The sequence below is a fragment of the Colletes latitarsis genome, chromosome 11 (assembly GCF_051014445.1).
Source record: "Colletes latitarsis isolate SP2378_abdomen chromosome 11, iyColLati1, whole genome shotgun sequence".
NCBI classification, from domain to species: domain Eukaryota; kingdom Metazoa; phylum Arthropoda; class Insecta; order Hymenoptera; family Colletidae; genus Colletes; species Colletes latitarsis.
This window is the reverse complement of record NC_135144.1, coordinates 29,446,846-29,473,744: the sequence shown is the minus strand read 5'-3', so window position 1 is coordinate 29,473,744 and position 26,899 is coordinate 29,446,846. Positions and strand designations below refer to the sequence as shown.

General features: G+C 38.6%; 1 protein-coding gene across 1 annotated transcript in view; it reads left to right on the top strand.

Annotated features, from left to right (window-relative positions):
* Positions 1–749: 749 nt before the first annotated feature.
* The window catches only part of Tis11 (Tis11 zinc finger protein), a 41,098-nt gene continuing 14,948 nt past the window's right edge, over positions 750–26,899 (top strand). The window contains exon 1 of the mRNA XM_076777135.1: positions 750–1,434. Within this exon, the coding sequence (XP_076633250.1) occupies positions 1,378–1,434 (57 nt within the window). The 5' untranslated portion in view covers positions 750–1,377. The remainder of the gene's footprint in view (positions 1,435–26,899) is intronic.

The window sequence follows — 26,899 nt, the reverse complement described above, 5'->3', positions numbered from 1 at the left end:
AGCACTAGGTGGGCGCGGAGAGATAACAGCATAGATTACACTACATTACAAATAATGCGACACTCTCACACACGCGTATCCTTCCTAAATAACAAGTCTTATATTCGTACGATAAATCAGTCCGAGACGAATCTCGTAAAGAATAGTTTTAAAATTATATTGCATCCACAAATTACTAACGAACCATTCCCTATTATTAATTCTTAAATTTAATAAATACAAACTTTCCAATAACACCCGGAGTCCTTTGTCAACGAAAAAAGAACATCGGAACAAACGATCGTCACGCTGCACGATATTCGTGTGTCGATAAACGACTCAACAAATTTTACATTCCACGAAAACGTCCCGCAAGAAAGTTCAGAACGCGTTAAAGCAACAGCGTTTCGTTAAAAATCGCAATTGCGTGAAAACTGGGTAGCAGAAGCACCGTACGTAATTTCCGGGGCAGTTAAATAGGATAAAGAGAGCCATGTTGGTGGTACGTGGCTGGAAACCACCCCAAAGATGTCTCCGCCAATGAGAGGAATCGGGGTGAAGAGGCAAGAGAGAACGATTCGAAAATTTCGTTTGGTCCAAGGGGTTGCCTGTTGCGGCTGAACGAGGGAGAGATAGACGTTTTGTACGATTGGCCCGACGACCCGGCGCGGTTGCCAAGTCCGACGAGTTCTGGCGTGCACGTGGTGGGGATGAGTCGGCAGCGACGCCGCGGCTTGATTGGCGGAACGCGCGGTGCCGCCTTTCGAGTCTCACGGGCCGTCGCGCGACACACGCATCCTCAGTTCGCATTCGGAGGCCCTGCGAGCTGTATCTCCTTGAGACGGAAAGGAAAGATCCACACGGGAGCTTTCAAGTTTCCCCCCCTCCAAGGGAGCCCGCGCTTAAGATTTCTACGATACGAACGAAACGACAAGTGCCAAGTTTAGTCTCGCACGTACCTCTGTCACCGGTATATAAATCGTCTTTCGTTTTTCCACGGTGATACCTCGACACGTGACAGCCATAGGCAGCGAGGAAGCTCGAAACCGAAGAGAGCCAACGTGCTTGTTCGACGCGAGAGAGAGAGAGGAGACACGCTCGTCGATCGTACGAATCGGTTGATAGCCGCGAATCTGGCTCGCGTTCACGTCGATCTCCTCGCACGACCGAGAGAATCGAACGGGTGTGCTTCCAATGTAAATCCACGAGCGTATTATCGGAGTGGCAGTTTTTGTGTTCACGAAGTTCGTACACTGCGGTTATTCCTATCTCGCCGGCTCTCGTACGTCGCCGCGAACGTCGTCCTTGCTCTGGAACGGGGAAGAAGGCTAGCCCACGGCCGGATCGCGAGAGAATTACTAGCTCCAGTGTTTTTTTTTGTGTAACAATCGAAGGAACATGTCGACAGCCGTCATGAGCACAACAATGTTCGAGTGTAGCGAGCATCTCTTCAAGGTAAGACTTTTTTCACCATCGCGTCGGACGATCGGTTCGTCCTTTTTTTTTTTCTCGACCTGTTCCACAATGTCGTTAGAGCAACGCGGATCGAGAACGATCGAACGTTAAAGAACTTTGAACGGAATTCCTCGTTACGATATCGCGACCAGTGTTTCCTTTCCGTTTCGAAGAATCGAGAATCCCTGAGATAAAACTGGCCGCAAAGATGGCTGGTTCAGCACGTGGGCACCGCGAATATCTACCGAGAAATTCTGTAGCGCAGTCGATCGCGTTGAATTCTCTCGTGACGGTTGTAGTACTGGTACTCGGTGGTACCGTGGCGCAAACATTTGTGCAACGGTGTTGGTTGCTACGTATTCTGTTCCAACCGCTACGGTCTATTGCCCTGTAGGACGACAAATATGGAATAGAATGGGTAGAAATGGTCGGAGGATTTGTACCAACAGGACTCGCGATTACGAAACCGCGAATCCTTTAACGAAATTCAACGTTCTTAGACAGGACAACTCGACTAGAATAAAACTATTTACTTTGGTGCACGAGGGTACAATGGTAGCATAAATATTTTCCATTCTGTCATCGATTTAAGTCCTGTGTTTCGCCACGTTCGCCATGGTGGTCACTGGTGACCGGCACTGTGACTCGTTGCGATATTGTTTACAATGGAAGAATCCTAATACCAGTAAATAACGCTAATTCGATTAAGAATATTTCAATGTTTCTCATTTGCAATTTGTATCGAGTTATTTTTGATATTCGAAATTTTTATAGCTCTTAAGGTTAGCAACAGTGAAAGTTTGCGTAGCTTGGCGTCACGCTGGAAGGAAAACAAAGTTTAATTTCGTTTCTTTGTACGCTTGCGACCTTTCGTATTATTGCCGCGAGTGTCGTTCCTTTGACAAATCCGTATATCCCAGAGTTTGTATTCGATTTCGGTGAAGCGTATTATAATCTTTCCTGACGATCGTACATACGTGTGCGCCGTCGATTGTCAGTTGTTCCGGGCTACATTGTTTTCGTTTCTTGGTCGTGGTTCGCTCGAACTTGCGACGTCCTGTTCGCCATTCGCGGCGACATGTTTTTATGTTTTTCCGTTGTGCGTCGTTCGCCGTTCCCTTACGGAACTGTTCGAAATTTTCAATGGAGAAACGTTACAGAAACGCCAAAAGCGAACGTCGTTATCAGTAACGTGTGGCCTATTTTGAGACCTCGAGCTGTCGAGTACGGGATGAATTGCGAGTCGAAAATGACGTTTACGACTCGTTTTGTTATTTACAGTCATTCAACGCTAGAACCATTAACGTTAAATATACACCCGGTTCTGCTACATTCTAGCGTCGAACTCTGAATTCTTATACTTTGAGCGCAATTTACGTGTTGTTACGATTATTCATAATATTCTGTAATTATTTTATTAACGATCGAAAGAACAAGTAAACACGTGTATTTACGCGAGATAAAAATATCTAGATCGTTCTATAAATTGTTTTCTCGGTGAATCCGAGCCCTCCCATTCATTTATTCGTAGACAGGTCTGGACCTGCTTGTTTCGATCGCGATTGGTCGGCGCGAATTATGGGTTCCGGCAGCGCGGGAAGTCCGTCGCGTTTCGAACTCGCGATCGAGCCTCGCCGGTGCGCGAAAACGAACACTCGTACCGGAGGATCGTACGAAATTGTTCCGTGGCAATGAAAGGAGAGCCCGGCCCGCACGAACTCGGGCGTCATTGTTTACGGACCGCATCCGGCAAATGTACGACGTTCGAGTTTTATTGTGACTTTTTCCCCTCTTTCCTTTTCAGCTACACCAGCTCGTAACTTTCCTCGGCAATTTCTCCTCGGCGATTTCGAAACTCGTTCGATAGAGAAAGGCTTTCGACTTTCGTGGTCGATGACCATCTAAGGTGCCACTCGAAATTTGGACTTTGAGCCGTAGATAATTGTTTCCCTCGTTCCGAACGTTTCGTCGCTGCGTCGATGCTTTCTTCGTTATTTTTTGCCCCGCCGGTACTAAAGTAGATAAATACATATCTACTCACGGAAAGTAACCTCTTACGCGACGACGCTTTGGTCGTAATGGCGTCCGAATATTTCGATGACCCGATAGATATTTTAACGTACCGTTTTTGCTCGCGTCGAGCTATTTTTACGCAGTGTTTTAATTCCCCGTTATTTCTACAGTTTCTGTAAAAGATAAGTGGACGAAAATAAAAGCAGATATTGCGCGCTCTTTTGTGTAACTGAAATATACAAGGTGTTCGGCCACCCATGGGAAAAATTTGAATGAGGGATTCTAGGGGCCAAAATAAGACGAAAATCAAGAATACCAATTTGTTGATGGAGGCTTCGTTAAAAAGTTATTAACAATTAAATTCAAGAATTTCAAATCGTTCTGGAAAAATTATTTTCGGTTGCAGGGGTAAATTACAATCATTTTTGGTCATTACACATACCCCCGAAATCCTACCCACTTTCGAGAAAAAAATTCGAGAAAGTTCTGAAATTTTTAGACAAAATTAAAAATTTTCTAATCAAACTAAAAAAATTATTTTCGGTTGCAGGGGTAAATTACAATCATTTTTGGTGAATACATATACCCCCGAAATCCTACGCACTTTCGAGAAAAAAATTCCTTACTGAAAATCTAATTAGATGCCTAAATTTTTTGATGAAAACAAAAAAATTTCAAATCGTTCTGGAAAAATTATTTTCGGTTGTGGTGGTCAATTACAATCATTTTTTGTCATTACACATACCCTCGAAATCCTACCCACTTTCGAGAAAAAAATTCGAGAAAGTACTGAAATTTTTAGATGAAATTAAAAAATTTCAAATCAAACTAAAAAAATTATTTTCGGTTGCAGGGGTAAATTACAATCATTTTTGTTGAATACATATACCCCCGAAATCCTACGCACTTTCGAGAAAAAAATTCCTTACTGAAAATCTAATTAGATGCCTAAATTTTTTGATGAAAACAAAAAAATTTCAAATCGTTCTGGAAAAATTATTTTCGGTTATGGTGGTCAATTACAATCATTTTTGGTCATTACACATACCCTCGAAATCCTACGCACTTTCGAGAAAAAAATTCAAGAAAGTACTGAAATTTTTAGACGAAATTAAAAAATTTCAAATCAAACTAAAAAAATTATTTTCGGGTGCAGGGGTAAATTACAATTATTTTTGGTCATTACACCTACCCCCGAAATCCTACGCACTTTCAAGAAAAAAATTCCTTATTGAAAATCTAATTAGATGCCTAAATTTTTTGACGAAAACAAAAAAATTTCAAATCGTTCTGGAAAAATTATTTTCGGTTGTGGTGGTCAATTACAATCATTTTTTGTCAATAGACATACCTCCAAAATCCTACTCACTTTCGAGAAAAAAATTCGAGAAAGTACTGAAATTTTTAGACAAAATTAAAAAATTTCAAATCGTTCTGGAAAAATTATTTTCGGTTGCGGGGGTCAATTAGAATTATTTTTGGTGAACAGACATACCCCTGAAATCCTCCGCGTTTTCGAGAAAAAAATTCAGAACGTGTGAAACTTTAAATGTTAATAACTTTTTAACAAAGCCTCCATCAACAAATTGGTATTCTTGATTTTCGTCTTATTTTGGCCTCTAGAATCCCTCATTAAAATTGTTCCCAGGGGTGACTGAACATCCATTTTTATAGGAACGGCAGCTGAAAATACGTATCTAATCATATCGATAAATTTTTTACCAAATGTTTAAATATAAATTCTAATATTCTCGTTGCAAACACTGTGCAAGGTCCAGGTAACCATAAACTGAGATTGCTTCTCGCGAACAGTTGGAAAAGACAGGTTGTTCGAAAACCCCCATTTTAGCAGATCCAACAAAGCATCCATGGGGTTTGTCCCGCCATAGAATCGTTTGGTCTGGATTCTTCTAAAAGTGGAAACCCCTCGCCCCGAGCGAGAACCACGTTCGACACACACACGGGCGCACATAATCGCTAACAAAAAGCGGGACGGTGAACGCACAGACACACACGCGCGCAAGGGGCGTAGGAACCTGTTGCTTCGGATTTGCTTTCGGATGGAAAGAGGAGAACCAAGTGCGGAAAAGATTGAGGGAGCGAGCGTGAGCGACAGGGTGGGAACGGGGAAACCTGACATTAGCTAGAAAAGGACGAAGTTGCGGCATGCGACGCAGGAAACAGGACAGAGATAATTGATCAGACTGATTTCAAAAGAACGACTGGACAAAAATTAAACAAAGAATGGAAAACAACGATAGATGACAATTAAAAGGGAAAAAGATATTGAAAAGTTATAATTAGATAGTTAAAAATATTGTTCCTGGTCGTGTATTTCTGGCATTCGATATTTCTGTTTAAAAATTAAATATTCCACAATGAGTGTAATAAGAAATTGCTAGTCCGTAGAATTTAGCAAGCCTGTGGCTAGAATCAGCCGGTGTCATTTATTGTGTGCTGTCCCCTTTAGGCTGCTTCGAATTTCCCATATTTCTGAGAGAAACTGGCCACACAAAAAAGCTTGGCAGACAGGAAGGGGCTGCTGTCGTTGTTCGTGCACCTTGCTTCTGCTTTTGAACGAACTTCCCGAGCATAGTTCCTTCAGGCTGCTTTGCATATTTTGCTTTTGGCGCTGTATTAATAGTGAACTATTGTGCGGGTAAAAATTGGTAGAATTTCTGTGGATAATTGACAGTTGTATCTGGCGATGGTCGAGTAAGGGAATAGCTGAAGTTTTTGCGTGTTCGCTACTATGTAGGGAGTTGTTTATGGTAGCGCAATAAGTGGTGTCGCTTAATCGTGATTATGCGTATTATCGCGCTATTTCTATGTACCGGTTTATTTTTATGTAACTTGTTTTTATGCAACTTCGTGTTATTTGTTATCCGGTTTAAAGTCCGTGTAATCGTAGATTAAAGTAGATCGAGCAGGAAGTTCAGGCGTTAAAAATAACCGACGGAATTGGTACTACTGTATTTCTAGGGATTATGGGTGTTCGGCCACCCATGGGAAAAATTTTAATGGGGAATTCTAGGGGCCAAAATAAGACGAAAATCAAGAATACCAATTTATTGATGGAGGCTTCTTTGAAAAGTTATTAACAATTAAATTTAACAATTTCAAATCGTTCTGGAAAAATTATTTTTGGTTGCGGGGGTCAATTACAATCATTTTTGGTGAATACACATACCTTCGAAATCCTATCCACTTTCGAGAAAAAAATTCGAGAAATTACTGAAATTTTTAGACGAAATTAAAAAATTTCAAATCATACTAAAAAAATTATTTTCGGTTACGGGAGTCAATTTCAATCATTTTTGGTGAATACACATACCCCCGAAATCCTACGCACTTTCGAGAAAAAAATTCAAATAGGTAGACAAATTTTTCGACGAAAACAAAAAGTTTCAAATCGTTCTAGAAAAATTATTTTCAGCTGTGGGAGTCAATTGCAATCATTTTTGGTCATTACATATACCTTCGAAATCCTACGCAATTTCGAGAAAAAAATTCGTGTAACTAGATAAATTTGATTAATAATTTTGTTAATAACTTTTTAACGAAGCCTCCATCAACAAATTGGTATTCTTGATTTTCGTCTTATTTTGGCTTCTAGAATCCCCCATTAAAATTTTTCCCAGCTGTGGCCGAACACCCAGAATAATATCTGGTTATTAGTTACAATATATTCAGAATCCTTGTGCAGTTTTGTCTCGTTGAAAAAATTGTTGAAACTACGTAGATTGAAAAGAAGAAAAGATACAAAGTTTTGGCAGTAAACGCTTCGTTCCAGAGTTATAAATAAATATCGTACGTATGGAATACGTAACAACGCATTTTTCCATCGCGTCTGACAGAAGGTCAAGCATGTTTATCTGGTCTGCGTAGTTGGATGGTTTTTATCATCCGGTAACAATTCTCGTTAATAACCGATATAATGAAAAATGATTACTAGGTATTTTTAATTCCTCGATCATTATCCATTTTTAATATTTTTTACATTTTCACGGTAGACGACGATTTACTGTAAAAAGCTAATAACAATTTTACTATTAAGCATTAACTCTTTGCACTCCAAATTATATTTCAATTTTGTAACCAGCAACTCCCAACGCTTTTAAGTGTTTTCTTTTAAATTTATGTTAACTAACAAATAGGGCAATTATTTGATTTCTTTACACTACTGTTGTATTTTGTAATTTTCAAGTGTACGATATCTCTTTGGTTTAGATATCTCATAGGAGTGCAAAGGGTTAAGAATTTGTACGGATCTTGAAACGTGAAACTTTTGAATAAATTCTAGGGAATAGTGTCAAGGTTTCTAATTTTGCGAAAATGGTGTGTGACACGTTTAGGGGGCCACGTGTAACGTATTCTAATGGGCCTGAATCGATAATTAGGAAGGAAAGTGAAGTTTGAATCGGTCGTATGGTGAAGTGCACGAATTAACCGAACTGTAACACTAACCGTGAGGACGGACAGAGGGCGCGTCGGTCGAGTGGTTCTTACGGTGGCGGAACGTCGCTGAAAGAATTTCTCATATTCCTGAAAAGAAACTGGCCGAACAAAAGGGTCGGGGAGGTGAATGGGGTAGGGGTTTCGTGGTTGTTTCGTGCACCTTGCTTACTGCAAGGCGAAAGAAACGACCACGGGGCAGCGACGACAAATTTTATGGACATAAATTTAGCACGATGCTTCTTCGAGTAAACGCTAGAAAACCGACGCGGTAAATAAATTCCATTAACACTTTCACTGCCACGTCACCCATATGTGGGTGACAGGATTTACCATTATGATACTAGAAAAATTAATTCCCAAGTTGAGACGCTGAGGGAAATAACTTTGGATAGTATTTGTGAATTTTAACGAGGTTACAAAAATAAATACCGAAACAGATTTTAGGTTATGTAGCTTACAATGGTTTAAAGTAACAATTTTACTTTTGCAGAATATTATACGGTTTTGATATGGCAGCGAACGTGTTAAAAGGGGTTCGTCGACTCGTTCCTTAATGAACATTGCTGAATTACTTATGCAAATGCATTCTAGAACTGTCACGCTTTACGCAGCTCGGAATGCACGATATACATATTCATTTTTGCGTAGATTTCGCTTTTCTTACCGCTTACTTTTATTTAGAATCGTTATAAAATCATTTTTTTTATTTTCGTGACTAATCGCTTGAGAAATTTTTACTATGTCGCAATGTTTTATTTAGAACTAATATTTTTGTATATACAGGGTGTTCGGCCACACCTGGGAAAAATTTTAATGGGGCATTCCAGAGGCCAAAATAAGACGAAAATCAAGAATACCAATTTGTTGATGGAGGGTCCTTAAAAAGTTATTAACAAAATTATTAATAAAATTTGTCTAGTTACACGAATTTTTTTCTCGAAATTGCGTAGGATTTCGAGGGTATGTCTATTCACCAAAAATGATTGCAATTGTCCCCCGCAACCGAAAATAATTTTTTAGTATGACTTGAAATTTTTTAATTTCGTCTAAAAATTTCAGTACCTTTTCGAATTTTTTTCTCGAAAGTGAATAGGATTTCGAAGGTATGTGTATTCACCAAAAATGATTGAAATTGACTCCCGTAACCGAAAATAATTTTTCCAGAACGATTTGAAATTTTTTAATTTCGTCTAAAAATTTCAGTACCTTCTCGAATTTTTTTCTCGAAAGTGAATAGGATTTCGAAGGTATGTGTATTCACCAAAAATGATTGAAATTGACTCCCGTAACCGAAAATAATTTTTTTAGTATGATTTGAAATTTTTTAATTTCGTCTAAAAATTTCAATACCTTCTCGAATTTTTTTCTCGAAAGTGAGTAGGATTTCGGAGATATATGTAATGACCAAAAATGATTGAAATTGACTCCCGTAACCGAAAATAATTTTTCTAGTATGATTTGAAATTTTTTAATTTCGTCTAAAAATTTCAATACCTTTTCGAATTTTTTTCTCGAAAGTGAGTAGGATTTCGGAGATATATGTAATGACCAAAAATGATTGTAATTGATCCCCGCAACCGAAAATAATTTTTCCAGAACGATTTGAAATTTTTGAATTTAATTGTTAATAACTTTTCGAAGAAGCCTCCATCAAGAAATTGGTATTCTTGATTTTCGTCTTATTTTGGCCTCCAGAATCCTCTATTAAAATTTTTCCCAGGGTTGACCGAGCACCCTGTATAAAGAGAATATTTGTTGTTTTATAAGGAAAAGATTTCTCGTGTGGTTTGCGAGCAATCAGAAAATTGCATCGAATTATGGCTGGTTTTACCGAGCAAATTTACAATAGCTGTTTCTTGAACTATGTTGTCGGTAACTGGCTTTTACGAACACTTGAAATTTCACCGCACAAACTCGCGTACGCTACGGCTTGTACTGATTGGCTTCTTAGCTATCTATTTACCCAGGTGTACGCGTCTTTTTTGCTCGTTTATGAGAACGGATTCACCGATTACACTTTGAGGTCTTCAGAAATCTTCTTTCCTTGCTCGAGCGATGTTCCCATATTTTTTAGAAGAAGTTGATCGTGCAAGTGGAAAGTAAAGGGGCTATGGTTTCCCTGTACTCGTCTTGCTCCTCTGTAAAAAAAAAGAGTTAACAAAAACCAAATCCAGTGGAAATCTGTAGCGAAAATTAATTTATTCGATGGACGAGCAACACGTGAAACATTTTGTAATTAAATAGTCTTGTTTAGAGGCATACAATTATATAAGGATTAAAGTAGGCCGCTTGGTGAAGAGAGAATGTCTTGGCAGGATTTAATTAAAATGTAAAACGTGTATTCTCCTCGTCATAGGAAACCCAAATTAGTAGGATTAGAAACCTTGATGGATAAATTTGATAAAGAAACGTTTCATCACGCGACAGACATGGAACGAGGAATACCTTAAAACGTGTACACACGAGTTTGAAGATTTGCTAACGTGAAATCTGCTCATCTGTTTTAACATTTGACCCAATATGACGTCCATCGATACTTTATATTCAGTCTATCGGTTGTTGAGTCGAATTTGAAGAAGTTGGATATCGTTTAAATTCGAAAACGAACCCAAGGAAAATTCATCGTCGTGTTCGTCGAATTTTCGTAGCCAAATAAGAATGAAAAATTAGGAAATAACGATAAAGTTGAAAATGATAGAATCGGTAGTAAAATGCAACGTATCCGTTGGATTTCCGCTGAAAGAATTGTCTGTGCAATGCGCGTGGAGCCGGCTGGAATATTTGGAATGCATTCGGTGTTAAAGTTGGGTCCATACACGTTTCTCGAGCAGATGGGGGAATCCTCTTTTTATTCTTTTATCAGTCGGAGATTCGACCGTTTCCCTTTTGCGGTTCGCCGTGCAAAAAGTGTTCGACGAGCTGTTCGAAAAATGTTCCCATATTCCTGAAAAGAAACTGGATACATAAAAGCGTCGTCGGAAGGCGGCGAAGAGAGGAGAGGGCGGCGGCAGCGTGCACCTTGCTTTCTGCACAAGTCTCTGTTACATAGGTTACACCATACAACGGTTATACACCGTTCGTGGCACTCGTTTCTGTTCCCAAGCGAGCCTTAAAGGCTCCTTCACACGCGAAAAAAGCGAGAGTGTCGCTAGTGATAATTTTCTAGTTTCTTTTCTGCGGGGGCGTACGCGTACGCGCACGCGTAAGTGGCGCCACTCGATTTCACTTTCGCGCTTGATTTACTCGACGAGATCTACCTTTCCAATTAAAAACGCTCGACTTTCCACGCTGCTCGAGCCGCGGGAAGATTCAGGCCAAGTTTCTGCGATGCTCGACGAACCAATCCCGGGGATGGGGAGATTCGAGACACGCTTTTTAGAGGGCAAACGGACGGAGCGGTGTAATAGGAGACCATAACACGACGATTTGCTGTACGGCGTGTCGCAAAGTTACACTGGTCGACTGTTTAACAGTGTTGGCGTTCTATTTAGAGGATATCGAACGAAAAAATTCTTTCAAAGGTATTACGATTCGTACCAATAGTGTAGGATTTGTAGACATTAATAAAATTTACTTTGCGAACGGTTCGTTGTGAAAATGGCCGCCCTCGCGACCACGAAATGATGTACATTGTTTAAAAATATTCGAAGAAGTAGACGGAACCAGCTGCACGACTATTTTAATTACTATTCTTAGTACACAGTTCCTCTTGCCTATTCGGAAGCACAGAAATAACAACCGTTACGCGTAGTGCCCACGTGTTTGTAAAATTAATTCTTTTGATCACTTTCTGTAAACACGTGGCACCGCGTGTAACGGTCTTTATTTTTGTATCGAGATATTCCTCTGTCGAGCAAAGCATTTTCTACGTCTGTTTATGCATGGTCGAGCTTTACATATCGCGTAAGGTGCTCAGCACAATCGGGGTGTCGTTTAATAAAAATTAATTTGATAACAAATTTAGCATGTCTACGCGAATTAACAGCTTTAGCGAAAAACCATTTTTATTGTCGAAGATTTATCAGCACTTTTGTGAAGACGTAAAAGTCAAGATAGTTTTATCTTGCTTTCACAATCGCTCGCAATTATTTGATATAGACAGTTAATAACATAGCGTGATTAATTTGTTGTGTGGGTCCCGTTATCTGCTTCAGGCAACAATAATAATTATATATAAGGAGATGCGATATAAGGAAATGAGCGTGTATTAATGGGCGATTGTATAAATACGATTCCAATTTAAAATTCTTTTCTTGCTAATGAGAAGTGCATATATTGCGACGAATGGCATATACAGGGTGTTCGGCCACCCGTGGGAAAAATTTTAATAGGGGATTCTAGAGGCCAAAATAAGACGAAAATCAAGAATATCAATTTGCTGATGAAGGCTTTGTTAAACAGTTATTAACGTTTAAAGTTCCGACCGTACAGAATTTTTTTCTCGAAAGTGCGTAGGATTTCGAAGGTAATGTCTGTTGACCAAAAATGATTGTAATTGACCCCCGCAATCGAAAATAATTTTTTCAGAATTAATTAAAAAATTTTTTTTTTGTCGATTAATTTAGGCACCTACCCCCTGTCGATTTTTCTTAAAAATTACTTTTTCATTTTTAGTCATTTTGTTTGACGCCCTACAGAAAAGTTGTCTAATACTTTTCTGTAGGTACCCATGAAGTAATTGACCCCTTCAACTAAAAATAATTTTTCCAGAACGATTTGGAATTTTTTTTTTCGTCAAAAAATTTCACACCTCGAATTTTTTTCTACAAAGTGGGTAGGATTTCGAGGGTATGTGTAATAACCAAAAATGGTTGAAATTGACTCCCCTAACCGAAAATAATTTTTCCAAAACGATTTGAAATTTCTTTTTCCGTCGAAAAATTTCATACCTTCTCGAATTTTTTTCTGGAAACTGAGTAGGATTTCGTGGGTATGTCTATTCACCAAAAATGATTGTATTTGACCCCCGAAACCGAAAATAATTTTTCCAAAACGATTTGAAATTTTTTTTTCCGTCGAAAAATTTCATACCTTCTCGAATTTTTTTCTAAAAACTGAGTAGGATTTCGGGGGTATGTCTATTCACCAAAAATGATTGTAATTGACCCCCGCAATCGAAAATAATTTTTTCAGAATTAATTAAAAAATTTTTTTTTCGTCGAAAAATTTAGGCACCTACCCCCTGTCGATTTTTCTTAAAAATTACTTTTTCATTTTTAGTCATTTTGTTTGACGCCCTACAGGAAAATGTTGTCTAATACTTCTCTGTAGGTACCTATGAAGTAATTGACCACTTCAACTAAAAATAATTTTTCCAGAACGATACGAAATTTTTTTTTTTTTCGTCAAAAAATTTCACACCTCGAATTTTTTTCTAGAAAGTGGGTAGGATTTCGAGGGTATGTGTAATGACCAAAAATGGTTGAAATTGACTCCCCTAACCGAAAATAATTTTTCCAAAACGATTTGAAATTTTTTTTTTTTTCGTCAAAAAATTTCACACCTCGAATTTTTTTCTAGAAAGTGGGTAGGATTTCGAGGGTATGTGTAATGACCAAAAATGGTTGAAATTGACTCCCCTAACCGAAAATAATTTTTCCAAAACGATTTGAAATTTTTTTTTTTTTCGTCAAAAAATTTCACACCTCGAATTTTTTTCTAGAAAGTGGGTAGGATTTCGAGGGTATGTGTAATGACCAAAAATGGTTGAAATTGACTCCCCTAACCGAAAATAATTTTTCCAAAACGATTTGAAATTTTTTTTTTCCGTCGAAAAATTTCATACCTTCTCGAATTTTTTTCTAGAAACTGAGTAGGATTTCGGGGGTATGTCTATTCACCAAAAATGATTGTAATTGACCCCCGCAATCGAAAATAATTTTTTCAGAATTAATTAAAAAATTTTTTTTTCGTCGAAAAATTTAGGCACCTACCCCCTGTCGATTTTTCTTAAAAATTACTTTTTCATTTTTAGTAATTTTGTTTGACGACCTACAGGGAAAATGTTGTCTAATACTTTTCTGTAGGTACCTATGAAGTAATTGACCCCTTCAACTAAAAATAATTTTTCCAGAACGATTTGGAATTTTTTTTTTCGTCAAAAAATTTCACACCTCGAATTTTTTTCTAGAAAGTGGGTAAGATTTCGAGGGTATGTGTAATGACCAAAAATGGTTGAAATTGACCCTCGCAACCGAAAATAATTTTTCCAAAACGATTTGAAATTTTTTAATTTTATCGAAAAATTTCAATACTTTCTCGATTTTTTTTCTCGAAAGTGAGTAGGATTTCGAAGGTATGTGTAATGACCAAAAATGGTTGAAATTGACCCCCGCAACCGAAAATAATTTTTCCAAAACGATTTGAAATTTTTTAATTTTATCTAAAAATTTCAATACTTTCTCGATTTTTTTTCTCGAAAGTGAGTAGGATTTCGAAGGTATGTGTAATGATAAAAAATGATTGTAATTGACCCCCGCAACAGAAAATAATTTTTTTAGAACGATGTGGAAAATTTTTTTCCCGTCGAAAGATTTCACACCTTCTCGAATTTTTTTCTCGAAAATGCGTAGAATTTCGAAGGTATGTATAATGACCAAAAATGATTATAATTGACCCCCGCAACAGAAAATAATTTTTCCAGAACGATTTGATGTTTTTGAATTTAATTGTTAATAACTTTTCAACGAAGCCTCCATCAACTAATTGGTATTCGTGATTTTCGTCTTATTTTAGCCTCCAGAATCCCTAATTAAAATTTTTCCTAGGGTCGAACACCCAGTAAATATTATTCTCATATATTAATTAAATTTACCTATAAACAGTGTCAAAAACTATATAGTAAATTGTATGAAAATGTGACGGTAAAAATATTTGAGAAATTTATATTTGTAATACTTTGACATTTTGTATTTGTCTTCACATTATACCTTGCTCGTTGTTTATGAATCGATTTCATCCACGATGGATATTTAGTCCGTGATAATATACTGTTTGCGCGCTAAAAATAGATTTTCAAGGTAATATTCCGTTTTTGCATAATCAGCCATTCTTGTGAAACAGAAACGCTGCTTCGGAAGTTACGAGTGTCTCACAACCTGTCGTGAGGTCAACAATGGAGAAATAATCGACGAATAAAAATGTTATCGCAACGTTTAATCGTACGAACAACCATCGTAAAATTATACTGTTGCGCCGCGATACAACGCAGTCATAATGTTACAAGAGTATTTCGTCGAGTCGTTTGATGGACAGTAATTTCTTTTTCACGTATAAAATACGAAGCACTTAACGATCCACGAAAGGTCAAACATAGCAAAAATCGTTACGCGATACATCCGCCTGTAAAATATTATAAAACGCAATTTTGTTTCTATTCGAACGATTCAATGTAGACAAAAAAAAAAACTTCAAAATTAAATATTTTTTGCTTCATTTTTTAATAAAATCGAAATCATAATTTTGAATAAATATATAAGGTTAAAAATCAGTAAATACTAAAATAGTAGTAAAGTAAATTTTACTAGAATAAATTGCCTTCCCAGTGGCGATTGTCCCCCCTTAATAATTTTAATATCGATGGGGGGGAGGTAGGGGGTTGTCTGTAACAGCGATCAAAGGTGAGACTCGAAGAAAGGAGTGTCGGTCGAGCGTGCAGGCGTTGCATTACTAAAACATTATACTCGGAACACGAAGCTTGTTGGGAAAGGTAGGAATAATGATTAGCAGCGGCAGAGCGCATAAGTATTCTGCGTGTACCGGGTAGCTATTTCGAATGAGATATTCTGTTGTGTTCCGCCCCGTGACCGGAATAACAAATTCGTCGTTAACGACTTGTTATTTTTTTTCTTCTTTTTTCTTTACTTTTTTTCTACGTATCATCTTCACCCGTCGATTAATTAATCGTTAACGATGAAAGGAAAACTCGACGCCGGCAATGTAACCGCGATTTAAAGGACGAAAATAAGGTGTGAAAGTTGACCGACGACGACGTAACGTGGAAGTAAAATGGGTAGTCGAAAGAAAGTCGTAAATTAAGGAATCGACTTCCGTCCGCGCGATTCGTATTTTTATTCTCAAACGCCCTTACGGACTCTCGTACGTGACCACCTTAACAAGAAATTCCCTAGGATCGGTAGACAGGAGGACGAAACATACGTGATCATTTTCCCCCACCTCGTTTTTCTCAAAATTGTCAAATCAATGTTTTTGAAACCACTTACTCGATCACTGGCTTGAAATTTAGAATTTTCCAGGAAAAATTCATAGGGATTTGACTCGCGAGAAATTATTTACAACGATCGTGATAAATATTTAGTATGATCGTGTGTACTGATTTACTCGTACATTTTGAATAACAGCCTCTTCCATCGTGGTCGATGTCCGCCGCCGGGGCCCTCTTAATGGCCCCATATAATTAGTGAATTATGGAGACACGCTCGGAGGAACAGAAAAAAAAAATACACGAAGGACAAGCTTACCGATTTAATCCCATCGACGACGTATCGGGAAAATTATCACTCACTTTTAGCGATACATGGACGTGTCCGCTTTTCGTTTACCTTTATAACGAACGCATAATTATTAGAATTGTTAGTTTCGTTTTCGATAAGTTGCTTTTGAGACTACGGATAATTAAAGAACGTGGAATTAGCTCGTTTTAACATTTGCATAATGTTGCATAGGGAGGCGGTTTCGCTGCATCCGTGAGATCCCTAAATCTGCAATTATTGCGTTTATGATACAATACGGAGATACGCGCGCGTCCCTGTTATGGAATTCATTAAGCACTCGGTAGCCTGGTCGAAAACGGTCTGGCGAGGATATGCAATGTTGTTAACGAGCAATCGATAAGATATTCCGCACGCAAAGCTCGCTGCGTGGCTGTTTTTGGCCATGATTACCCTTTCTCGCTAACCATTATGGAGATACGCTCGAGCATATAAATTGTAGGGAATTCGCATAAAAATATTTCTCGTCGGGATATACTCTGTTGGGAATAGCAACGAAATGCTTTTTTTTCGCGCGATGCAATCGGTGTTGTTATTTGTAAAACCTGTCATTATACAGATTTCAAAAATTATAATAAACGTAGGCGTTACAAAGATCGAAACGCGAGATACACGAGGGCTAGGGATTTTCTTTTTTGTCCAACGTGTTCGAAGTATGGCCACGGCGTGGCAGCACCGTTGTCGCCGGAAGTCGATCGTCGTTAATTTTTTTTTGCGATCAAAATGCGCATGCTTGAATAATACCCATGTTCGTCGCTTCGAAAAGGACCTTGGAGAATAATTTATATCGTCGACTCTTGCTACTGGCGTCACCACAAAGATTCCATCGACGTTTGTTGTACATACGTATATTCAACGCACGGTACTTCGAAAACGACGGCATATAAGCGTGTTTCCATCAAAAAGAAAACGATTTAAAAATTGAAAATAGGTTAGGAACGCGCGCTGTCGAGTCTCTTCTGTTAGACTCCGCGCGAAAAGTTTGCCGGATGGGGTAAGCGAGGAAAAAGCGAGCACGAGGGAACAAAAAGGCAAGGAAGAAGAGAAGAAAGCTAACTCGATGGGCAGGCAGCATGGAAACGAACGGCGTACCCTTTTTGTTCGCCCATGTGTACACAGAATGGCTTTTTACAAACACGAACGAGACGCACATGTGGTTTCTTTGCCCAGATGGGTTTTCTTAGATCTGCGTGGGCAGCCTTTTTAAAACGTACGCGTTGTCCCTGTTCCGCGAACCCCGAGGTCTCGAACGAGCTCGCGTTACAATATTTGAGACAATAGCAACTCGAATCGATTTTAAAACTCCTTACGAACGTATCAAAGATATTTCATACTGACGATTACCTTAAAATACTTTTAATTAGAATACATATTCATGCCATTGCATCAAACAAATTCAACATAAGTTATTAAAAAATAATATTTACGCTTTCTGCAATTTTAAATATGGAATCTGACATCCGTCAAATTTACGGCTTCCTTAAATCTAGTGTTAAAAAGAATAAATACTAATTGTATATTGCCGGAAATAATACAGCCGAATAATGGAATTTATGCCCCCCCCCCCCCCCCCCCCCCCGAACGTGGTGCGTTGTTTTCCCTGGTGGCCAGTAAATTCAAGCGAACGCAACGGCAGAAAGTGGCGGAGAGAGAATGAAAACGACGCACACACCGTCTCTTGTCTACCCACACGAAACCGGTGCGTGCGCCGCACACTTGCTCTTTCGGCGCAAACGTGCGTCCAAGTTTCTTCTTGGTGCGCAGGAAAGTTTTCGTGCCCATGCAGCGACCCTTGAATCGCAGCGGCGTTGCTACTCGCTGCACCGTGTGTTTTATGAGCAGTCGACTCCAGCTTCTGCATAACTCTGCATTTTCGTGTACCACGGATGCACGTAGTTTCTCTTTGTTCCACGTGGAAACGAGTTTCGTTCGCGTGCGAAGTTCAACGTATTCCCTTCGTTTTATGTACGTTATTCTGATTTATTTTGTTGTTACTGACACGCAGGATAGAAAGTCATCTTCCTACGTTCTGTTAGGACAATAAGATTAATGGTATCGTGTAATTACGTTTCGATCTTATTATCTTTTCAACGTTGCAATTTCGTTTTAGAAGTCAGATTGTAATTTTTAGCTTCGATATTTGAGATTTTTATTTAGTATCGTGTTATTTGGACGACGGTAACCTTGCTGTCGTCGTAACCTCTACTAAGAGGGGAAGGTCGCGATACGGATGAACGGTTTTTAAACGGGACGGACGAGTGTAAACAAACCACAGAACATCGACGGGTATATCTGGCCGTACTATTTTTATAAGAAACGCTTCGAACGTTTGCGTTACTATAAATCGTTCTGTACTAAGGCTTGACGCGAAAGTGAGACGTTTTTTCTCACGTTTATACCGTGTTTATAAAGCATGACGAGGATAGACACGGTGCGCTATCAAGCACAGTTTTCATACCAGCGACGGGCATATTTATTCCCATGATTGTACTTGCAGATGAAGACGAATACAACTTTTCGTTTTACGCTTTCAGATAATTTATGTGGAACTGTAATTCTAGTCCAGTACCTCGTTCATTAACTAGAACTCACGTTGCGATATTTTATCGTAAAAATAAAAATCGGCGTGTTTGTGATTTCTTCGCAGCTCCCGCCATTTTCGATCGATTCGGTTGAAATTTTTTCGAGTTATTCCTTACGTTCTGACGGAAAGAACAGGCTATTCGATTCTCAAAAATATAAACTATAGTTATTATAATAAATAAAGTTATGAAATTTGTAAGGCGATTCGAAATGGTATTTTGCTTAATTGCAGATTTATCATACGATGGAGTTTCCGTTGTATCGTTGCTGTTTCGATGTTTCTAGAGTTTCTAAATGAAATGTGGCCACGCATAATATTCCGAGGCGATACGAGCGCGCATCTATTTGTCGCGTTGCATAAGTTCTTTGCACAATGCGAGCGCATTGCATAAAATTACCTTTGGTATTGAGAAAAAAAAAATGCAATACAATGGCGGGCACAATTAGTATCGCGTACGTGATTTCCGATGGAGGGAAAACGCCTCGAACGTTCGCCGTGCAACGTCGGCTACTGTTTATTGAATAAAATCGCCAACGTTTCGCATTAAGGGAGTATCGCTGTCTAGGCTGTCGTTTCTTCGGCCCTTTTTTGTGATTTTTTTCTTTAACCACAGGTAGGTTGTTCTGCAGTGATATTTTGCAGATGTATTTATTTGTCTTATAGGTATGTTCAGGGTGTTCTGCCACAGTTGAGAAAAATTTTAATGGGGGATTCTAGAGGCCAAAATAAGACGAAAATCAAGAATACCAATTTGTTGATGAGGGCCTCGTTAAAAAGTTATTATCGTTTAAAGTTTCGCCCGTATTGAATTTTTTTCTGGAAAATGCGCAGGATTTCGGGGGTATGTGTAATGACCAAAAATAATTGCAATTGACCCCCCTAGCTAAATATAATTTTTTTAGAACGATTTGAAAAATTCTATTTTCGCCGAAAAAATTAGGCACCTTCTCGAATTTTTTTCTAGAAAGTGGATAGGATTTCTAGGGTATGTATAATGACCAAAAATGATTATATTTAACCCCCCTAGCTAAATATAATTTTTTTAGAACGATTTAAAAAATTCTATTTTCGCCGAAAAAATTAGGCACCTTTTCGAATTTTTTTCTAGAAAGTGGGTAGGATTTCGAAGGTATGTGTAATGACCAAAAATGGTTGAAATTGACCCCCGCAACCGAAAATAATTTTTCCAAAACGATTTGAAATTTTTTAATTTTATCTAAAAATTTCAATACTTTCTCGATTTTTTTTCTCGAAAGTGGGTAGGATTTCTAGGGTATGTATAATGACCAAAAATTATTGTAATTGACCCCCCTAGCTAGATACAATTTTTTTAGAACGATTTGAAAAGTTCTATTTTCGCCGAAAAAGTTAGGCACCTTTTCGAATTTTTTTCTAGAAAGTGAGTAGGATTTCGAAGGTATGTGTAATGACCAAAAATGGTTGAAATTGACCCCCGCAACCGAAAATAATTTTTCCAAAACGATTTGAAATTTTTTAATTTTATCTAAAAATTTCAATACTTTCTCGATTTTTTTTCTCGAAAGTGGGTAGGATTTCGAGGGAATGTATAATAACCAAAAATGATTGTATTTAACCCCCGCGACCGAAAATAATTTTTCCAAAACGATTTGAAATTTTTTAATTTTATCTAAAAATTTCAATACTTTCTCGATTTTTTTTCTCGAAAGGGAGTAGGATTTCTAGGGTATGTATAATGACCAAAAATTATTGTAATTGACCCCCCTAGCTAAATATAATTTTTTTAGAACGATTTGAAAAATTCTATTTTCGCCGAAAGAATTAGGCACCTTCTCGAATTTTTTTCTAGAAAGTGGGTAGGATTTCGAGGGAATGTATAATGACCAAAGATGATTGTATTTAACCCCCCTAGCTAAATATAATTTTTTTAGAACGATTTGAAAAATTTTATTTTTGCCAAAAAAATTAGGCACCTTCTCGAATTTTTTTCTAGAAAGTGGGTAGGATTTCTAGGGTATGTATAATGACTAAAAATGATTGTAATTGACCGCCACAACCGAAAATAATTTTTCCAGAATGATTTGAAGTTTTTGAATTTAATTGTTAATAACTTTTTAACGAAGCCTCTATCAAGAAATTGGTATTCTTGATTTTCGTCTTATTTTGGCCTCTAGAATACCCCATTAAAATTTTTCCCAGGGGTGGCCGAACACTCTGTATATCTGACTACCAAGGTCTTTCCAGGCTGTAGAACTCCGTGAAAACAGTGTGCATGTATCTAGAAACATCTATAGACGAGAAAGGGGAAAAAAGATGTCAACCGTTCTCCACGCCTCGTTTGCCGAGTGAAAAAGAAACCCGATACGCCAAGTTCCGCGAAGCGTCCGACACGCTATGACGCATCGCGAGGATCCAATGGCTCTACCCCGTCGCCTTATCGTTTGTTATTCCGCTTGTACGGAAAGAAACGAGGCCTCACGGCCGAGTCGTTAGACCCGCGCACGGATTTCGCTGTTGCAACACTCCGTTCGACGAAAGAAATCTAAATATAAGGAAAAATCTGCGTCCGCGTCCGTTCTCGGATTCGAAAAATCCACACTCTTTCCGGCGATCGCCGGGAGTAAACTGTTGCACGGCGCATTATTCAGTCTATCGAGGGCAAGTCACGGTTCAGTCGTTCCCGCGTTGCGTACAGACCACGATTTACGTTGCCAACATGCGAGTCGAGCTTTAATCCGCTCGGGAAACATGTTAGCCAGCAATCAAGGCACCATTCCGGCTCGTAACGATAATTCATCGGAAAACAAAGCAAAAAGCTGAACGGCGGTGGCGTGTGTGTCCGCGTTTCACGGTGGAAGCGGAACCGGAATACCAAAAATAACAATTTCATTAAAAGGACAATAAGAACGCCACGGTGAACGACTTCGGTCATTTGCCTGTGCAACGCTAAAATAAATACTCGATTTCCTCCAAAATGGAGGACTTGTAGGAGAACTTTTTACGGCGAGAAATAAATTTTAAAAAATGGCCGTTAGCCTATATCGACGAATTTGTCGAACATTTGAAATATTTCCCGGATTAGAAACCCACTGATTTGCAGCGTATAATTTTAGCGAACGTTGGACGTTGATTGCGTTGAATTATCATTGTCGTAACCTTTACACCGCGAAATATTTACCGGATACGCAGGAATTCCGATAGCATCCTGGATAGTAAGCAAAAATGCCGATTTTTCGTATCGAAAAGGAAATTATATACGTCTCCCGACGATCTACGATAGAGCCATTCAACTCGCGTGTTTCGAAGGCGCGCCTCAAAGTTTGCCTTGTAATTAAAACCCAGGAAATCCTTCGCCGGCCATTTTTACCACGATTATCCGACGGTCAACAATCTCGAAGGGTCAAGGGTCAATTAGTTGTGCCTTTTTATTTCAGGCAACCTCGTTGCATTCCGCCGGCCACAAACGCAAGATTTAATTGCTTGTAAAATGGCGACTGTAATTCTAAGTGCAAATTTATACGAGAGAACGTGTGCACCGCGCAATTTAACGCAATACTCCCAATCGAAATTACAGTATATTTACCCGCGGTACGTTTATTACCACGTAACGCATTATTTAAAAAATTAATTAATTATCATACAAAATAAACTTTCAAATTTAAAAAATTTACACTTTAAACGATTTTAGTACCAGCTTTAAACGATTTTAGCACCACCATTTAATTCGAACTTTATAATCTCGAAGGCCAGTAAATACCGTCGAACGACACTCGTTTATTAACAATAAAATAACAGTGATTCTTTAAGGTATTCCCACGCTCTATACGCGAATTTTTCATTTGTATCGTCGATACCGAAATACGTATTATCTTGGAATTTTTTCGAATATAAATTTTTTCTTTTTCTGCCACAATTCTTTCCTCCCCCACCACCACCAATTTACCTTGTAACGCAGTAAATAGTCTGCGATTACAACGCGCGTTATGTTAATTCGTGCCGTATTTACTTGTTATTTATCACCGCTCCTAGATACCACCCTGACGTATGATTGCATACCGTGTCAATTTTAAAACGAACCTTGCTCCGTGCCGCGAGAAAATTCCACTGCGGAACGTGAATAACAAGTATCGGAATCTGTGGCGGGAAAATCAGTCGTCTATTCCCATTAGGCTTAATACGATTGCTAATACCGCGCCGTTCATTTAAGTAGGTATCGCTGTCTCGACTGTCAATTTCACGACCCTCTTTGTGATTTTTTTTTCTAATGATAGATAGGCTGTTTTGTACCGAGACTTTGTAGACATATTTATTCATCTTCTAAGCATGTACAATATTTTTTTCGTGGAAAAATATTAAAAATCGTGGGAATTGTAACTTCTTATTTAATGGCTCGTTTGGAAAAGGTGCTCCAACGGCTTCCGGGATTCCAGATAATTTGAGACAGAGGGGGTTAAAGTATCTTCGTAAGGAAGGTTGTAGTTATAGCAGGAACTAGGGAGAAGTCAAAATCCTGATGAATAAAGGAATGGCGACGCTTCAAATTTCGAATTTCTATTTGTTAATCGTTCTTTCGTCTTTATCAAAAAAAATAGTAAAACTCGATATTTTTTTAAATCTCTAGTTCCAGCTATAAAGGCGTGTCTGCTGAATATTCTCTCCATATTTGAAGTAAATCGGTTTGCTAGATCTTGAAATATCATGTAAACCAGTTTAAATGCGTCTTTTTAAACAAGAAGTTATAACTCTCGCAGTTTTCAATATTTTTTGATGAAAAAAATACTATATGTATCTGCCAAGTGCTTGCCAGCCTGTCGATTCTCGTGAGATGATTCTCTGTTTTATAAACGGACAAGCTTATAATTTTGTCCAACGTTCTCAAGAAGATCGAACAAGTTCTAATTAATATTGGGTATATTCTGCGGTTTAGTGACTTTTCAATTTTTAGTATTCGTTCGTTAAATTTTATTAGAAAAATAAGGAAAGAATATTAACTGGTGTCGCGTGGGGAACGATGACTAAATTTTATTTACATCTCTTTCGATTTGGGGAATTTTATGCTGATTACTATGCTGGTATTTTTGAACGTTTCCGACTTAATTTTGAATTTAAAATAATGTGAAAACCACGCAACCAGTTTCTTCGCGATGATTTTGCGGATCTATTATTCACCGATGACGATAATTATTTTTGGACTTTCACTCCTCTTAAATTCTTCAAAATCAGTGTAAAAGGAATTAAAAAAAGAATAAGTAAGAAAATTATACGAAGTATCGCGAGAGTAACGGCCATTGTGTATCGATGTACAATATGTTCCAGTCAATTCCTGACGCGTGGATCGAGGCTGGGAATAAATCTATTATTTAAAATCCGAAGTCAGTTATGGATAGGCAAATGTCAGTGGTTCGTACTTATTCAATCATCGATGATTGATGATTCTTCACTTCCGAACGATGGAACTCCGGCGTTGGTTCTTTCATTCTCGCCATAACTGCCGGTACAGTCGAGCGGCGTCGGATGACAGGACTCCGATAACCGAATGGCTTCAATAATAGAGGCTCTCTCGGTTGCTTTCACAACTAAAGCTTCGATATTTAATAAACCCATTCCCACAGCGTGTTTCGAAATTTATTAGCAATCCATCACCGGCTCTGAAATCGATACTGCCTCTTCTCATTTAGCTCTTCTCACGGGAAATTAATTAGCACTCTCCAAAGCACCTCTTTCCACCCGATACAGCTTCCATTATTTTCTCTAGATTTTCTTCCTGGTCAATATCGCATTTCCATAAGCAGCTTTCTAAGTTACAAGCAAACCGACACTGGACGCCATCTTGAAATTCTACGAGCGTTATAAAACTTGCGATTTTTCAAATGGGATACATTTCGAATCGATAATAAAAATTAATTGAAGAATTAATTTAATCTTCGATGATAAGGAATACATAAAAAAAAAAAGAATTGGGGGGGGGGATACGACACTGGGGACGCCATCTTGAAATTCTACGAGCGTTGTAAAACTTGCGACTTTTCGAATGGGATACATTTCGAGTCGATAATAAAAATTATAATTTAATTTTCGACGATAAGAAATACATAAAAAAAAAGAATTGGGGGGGGGGGGATACGACACTGGGGACGCCATCTTGAAATTCTACGAGCATTATAAAACTTGCGACTTTTCGAATGGGATACATTTCGAGTCGATAATAAAAATTATAATTTAATTTTCGACGATAAGAAATACATAAAAAAAAAAGAATTGGGGGGGGGATACGACACTGGGGACGCCATTTTGAAATTCTACGAGCGTTATAAAACTTGCGACTTTTCAAATGGGATACATTTCGAGTCGATAATAAAAATTATAATTTAATTTTCGACGATAAGAAATACATAAAAAAAAAAGAATTGGGGGGGGGGATACGACACTGGGGACGCCATCTTGAAATTCTACGAGCGTTGTAAAACTTGCGACTTTTCGAATGGGATACATTTCGAGTCGATAATAAAAATTATAATTTAATTTTCGACGATAAGAAATACATAAAAAAAAAGAATTGGGGGGGGGGGGATACGACACTGGGGACGCCATCTTGAAATTCTACGAGCATTATAAAACTTGCGACTTTTCGAATGGGATACATTTCGAGTCGATAATAAAAATTATAATTTAATTTTCGACGATAAGAAATACATAAAAAAAAAAGAATTGGGGGGGGGATACGACACTGGGGACGCCATTTTGAAATTCTACGAGCGTTATAAAACTTGCGACTTTTCAAATGGGATACATTTCGAGTCGATAATAAAAATTATAATTTAATTTTCGACGATAAGAAATACATAAAAAAAAAAGAATTGGGGGGGGGGATACGACACTGGGGACGCCATCTTGAAATTCTACGAGCGTTGTAAAACTTGCGACTTTTCGAATGGGATACATTTCGAGTCGATAATAAAAATTATAATTTAATTTTCGACGATAAGAAATACATAAAAAAAAAGAATTGGGGGGGGGGGGGGGATACGACACTGGGGACGCCATCTTGAAATTCTACGAGCATTATAAAACTTGCGACTTTTCGAATGAGATACATTTCGAGTCGATAATAAAAATTATAATTTAATTTTCGACGATAAGAAATACATAAAAAAAAAAGAATTGGGGGATAGGACCAATCTAGAAAATTGTTTCTAAATCGCGTAAAAATCTAACTTTGTTACGATTTCCTACTTGTTAATCCGTAGTTGGCCGAGTCCCTCGAAAGTTGCTCGTCGCGACACTCCGGTCGACGCGAATCCTTGAATCGACGATCGAAGAGAGGTTGGGAGACAAGAGCGGGACGCAAAAAGTGCCATTGGGGCACCGGCTTCAGGAAGCAAAGAAAGAGAAACAAGTGCAGCGAATCGATTCTGAAAGTTCGAATCCGGTTTTTACACGGTCCCCCGTCCGCCATCTTTCCTGCCCGCTATCAAGACTGAATCATACGTTGTTCTTAGTCATCGCGTTTTACAATCAGTCGTATCCCGTGCACACACGCACGGCGGTCACGTCGCCGAAGGGAAAAACCAGCGCGCCGAGTCTCGAAAGGGGCGACACGCTCTTCTGCGCCGGAAAGCGAAACGTTCGTTGGGTTCTCCTTATGGCTGCTGGCTTCTTTTGTCAGTCCCGCGTAGTCGTGCCTTGAAAACATTGTTCAACGTACGCCGGGGCTCAGCCACACGCGGTTCCCGCAATCAATCCCGATCCTTCGATCTCACGATCTCTCCACCGCCAGAACCCACGCAACTGGTTGAATATCCCGCATTCTTGATCATCCGTCGGGGGAAAGGGAGGAGAGAAGAATCGTCGCGGAATAGCGGCTCCCAGCTGTTCATTCGCAGAAAACGAGGCCTTTCGTTCGTGCAACGATGTCCAAAGT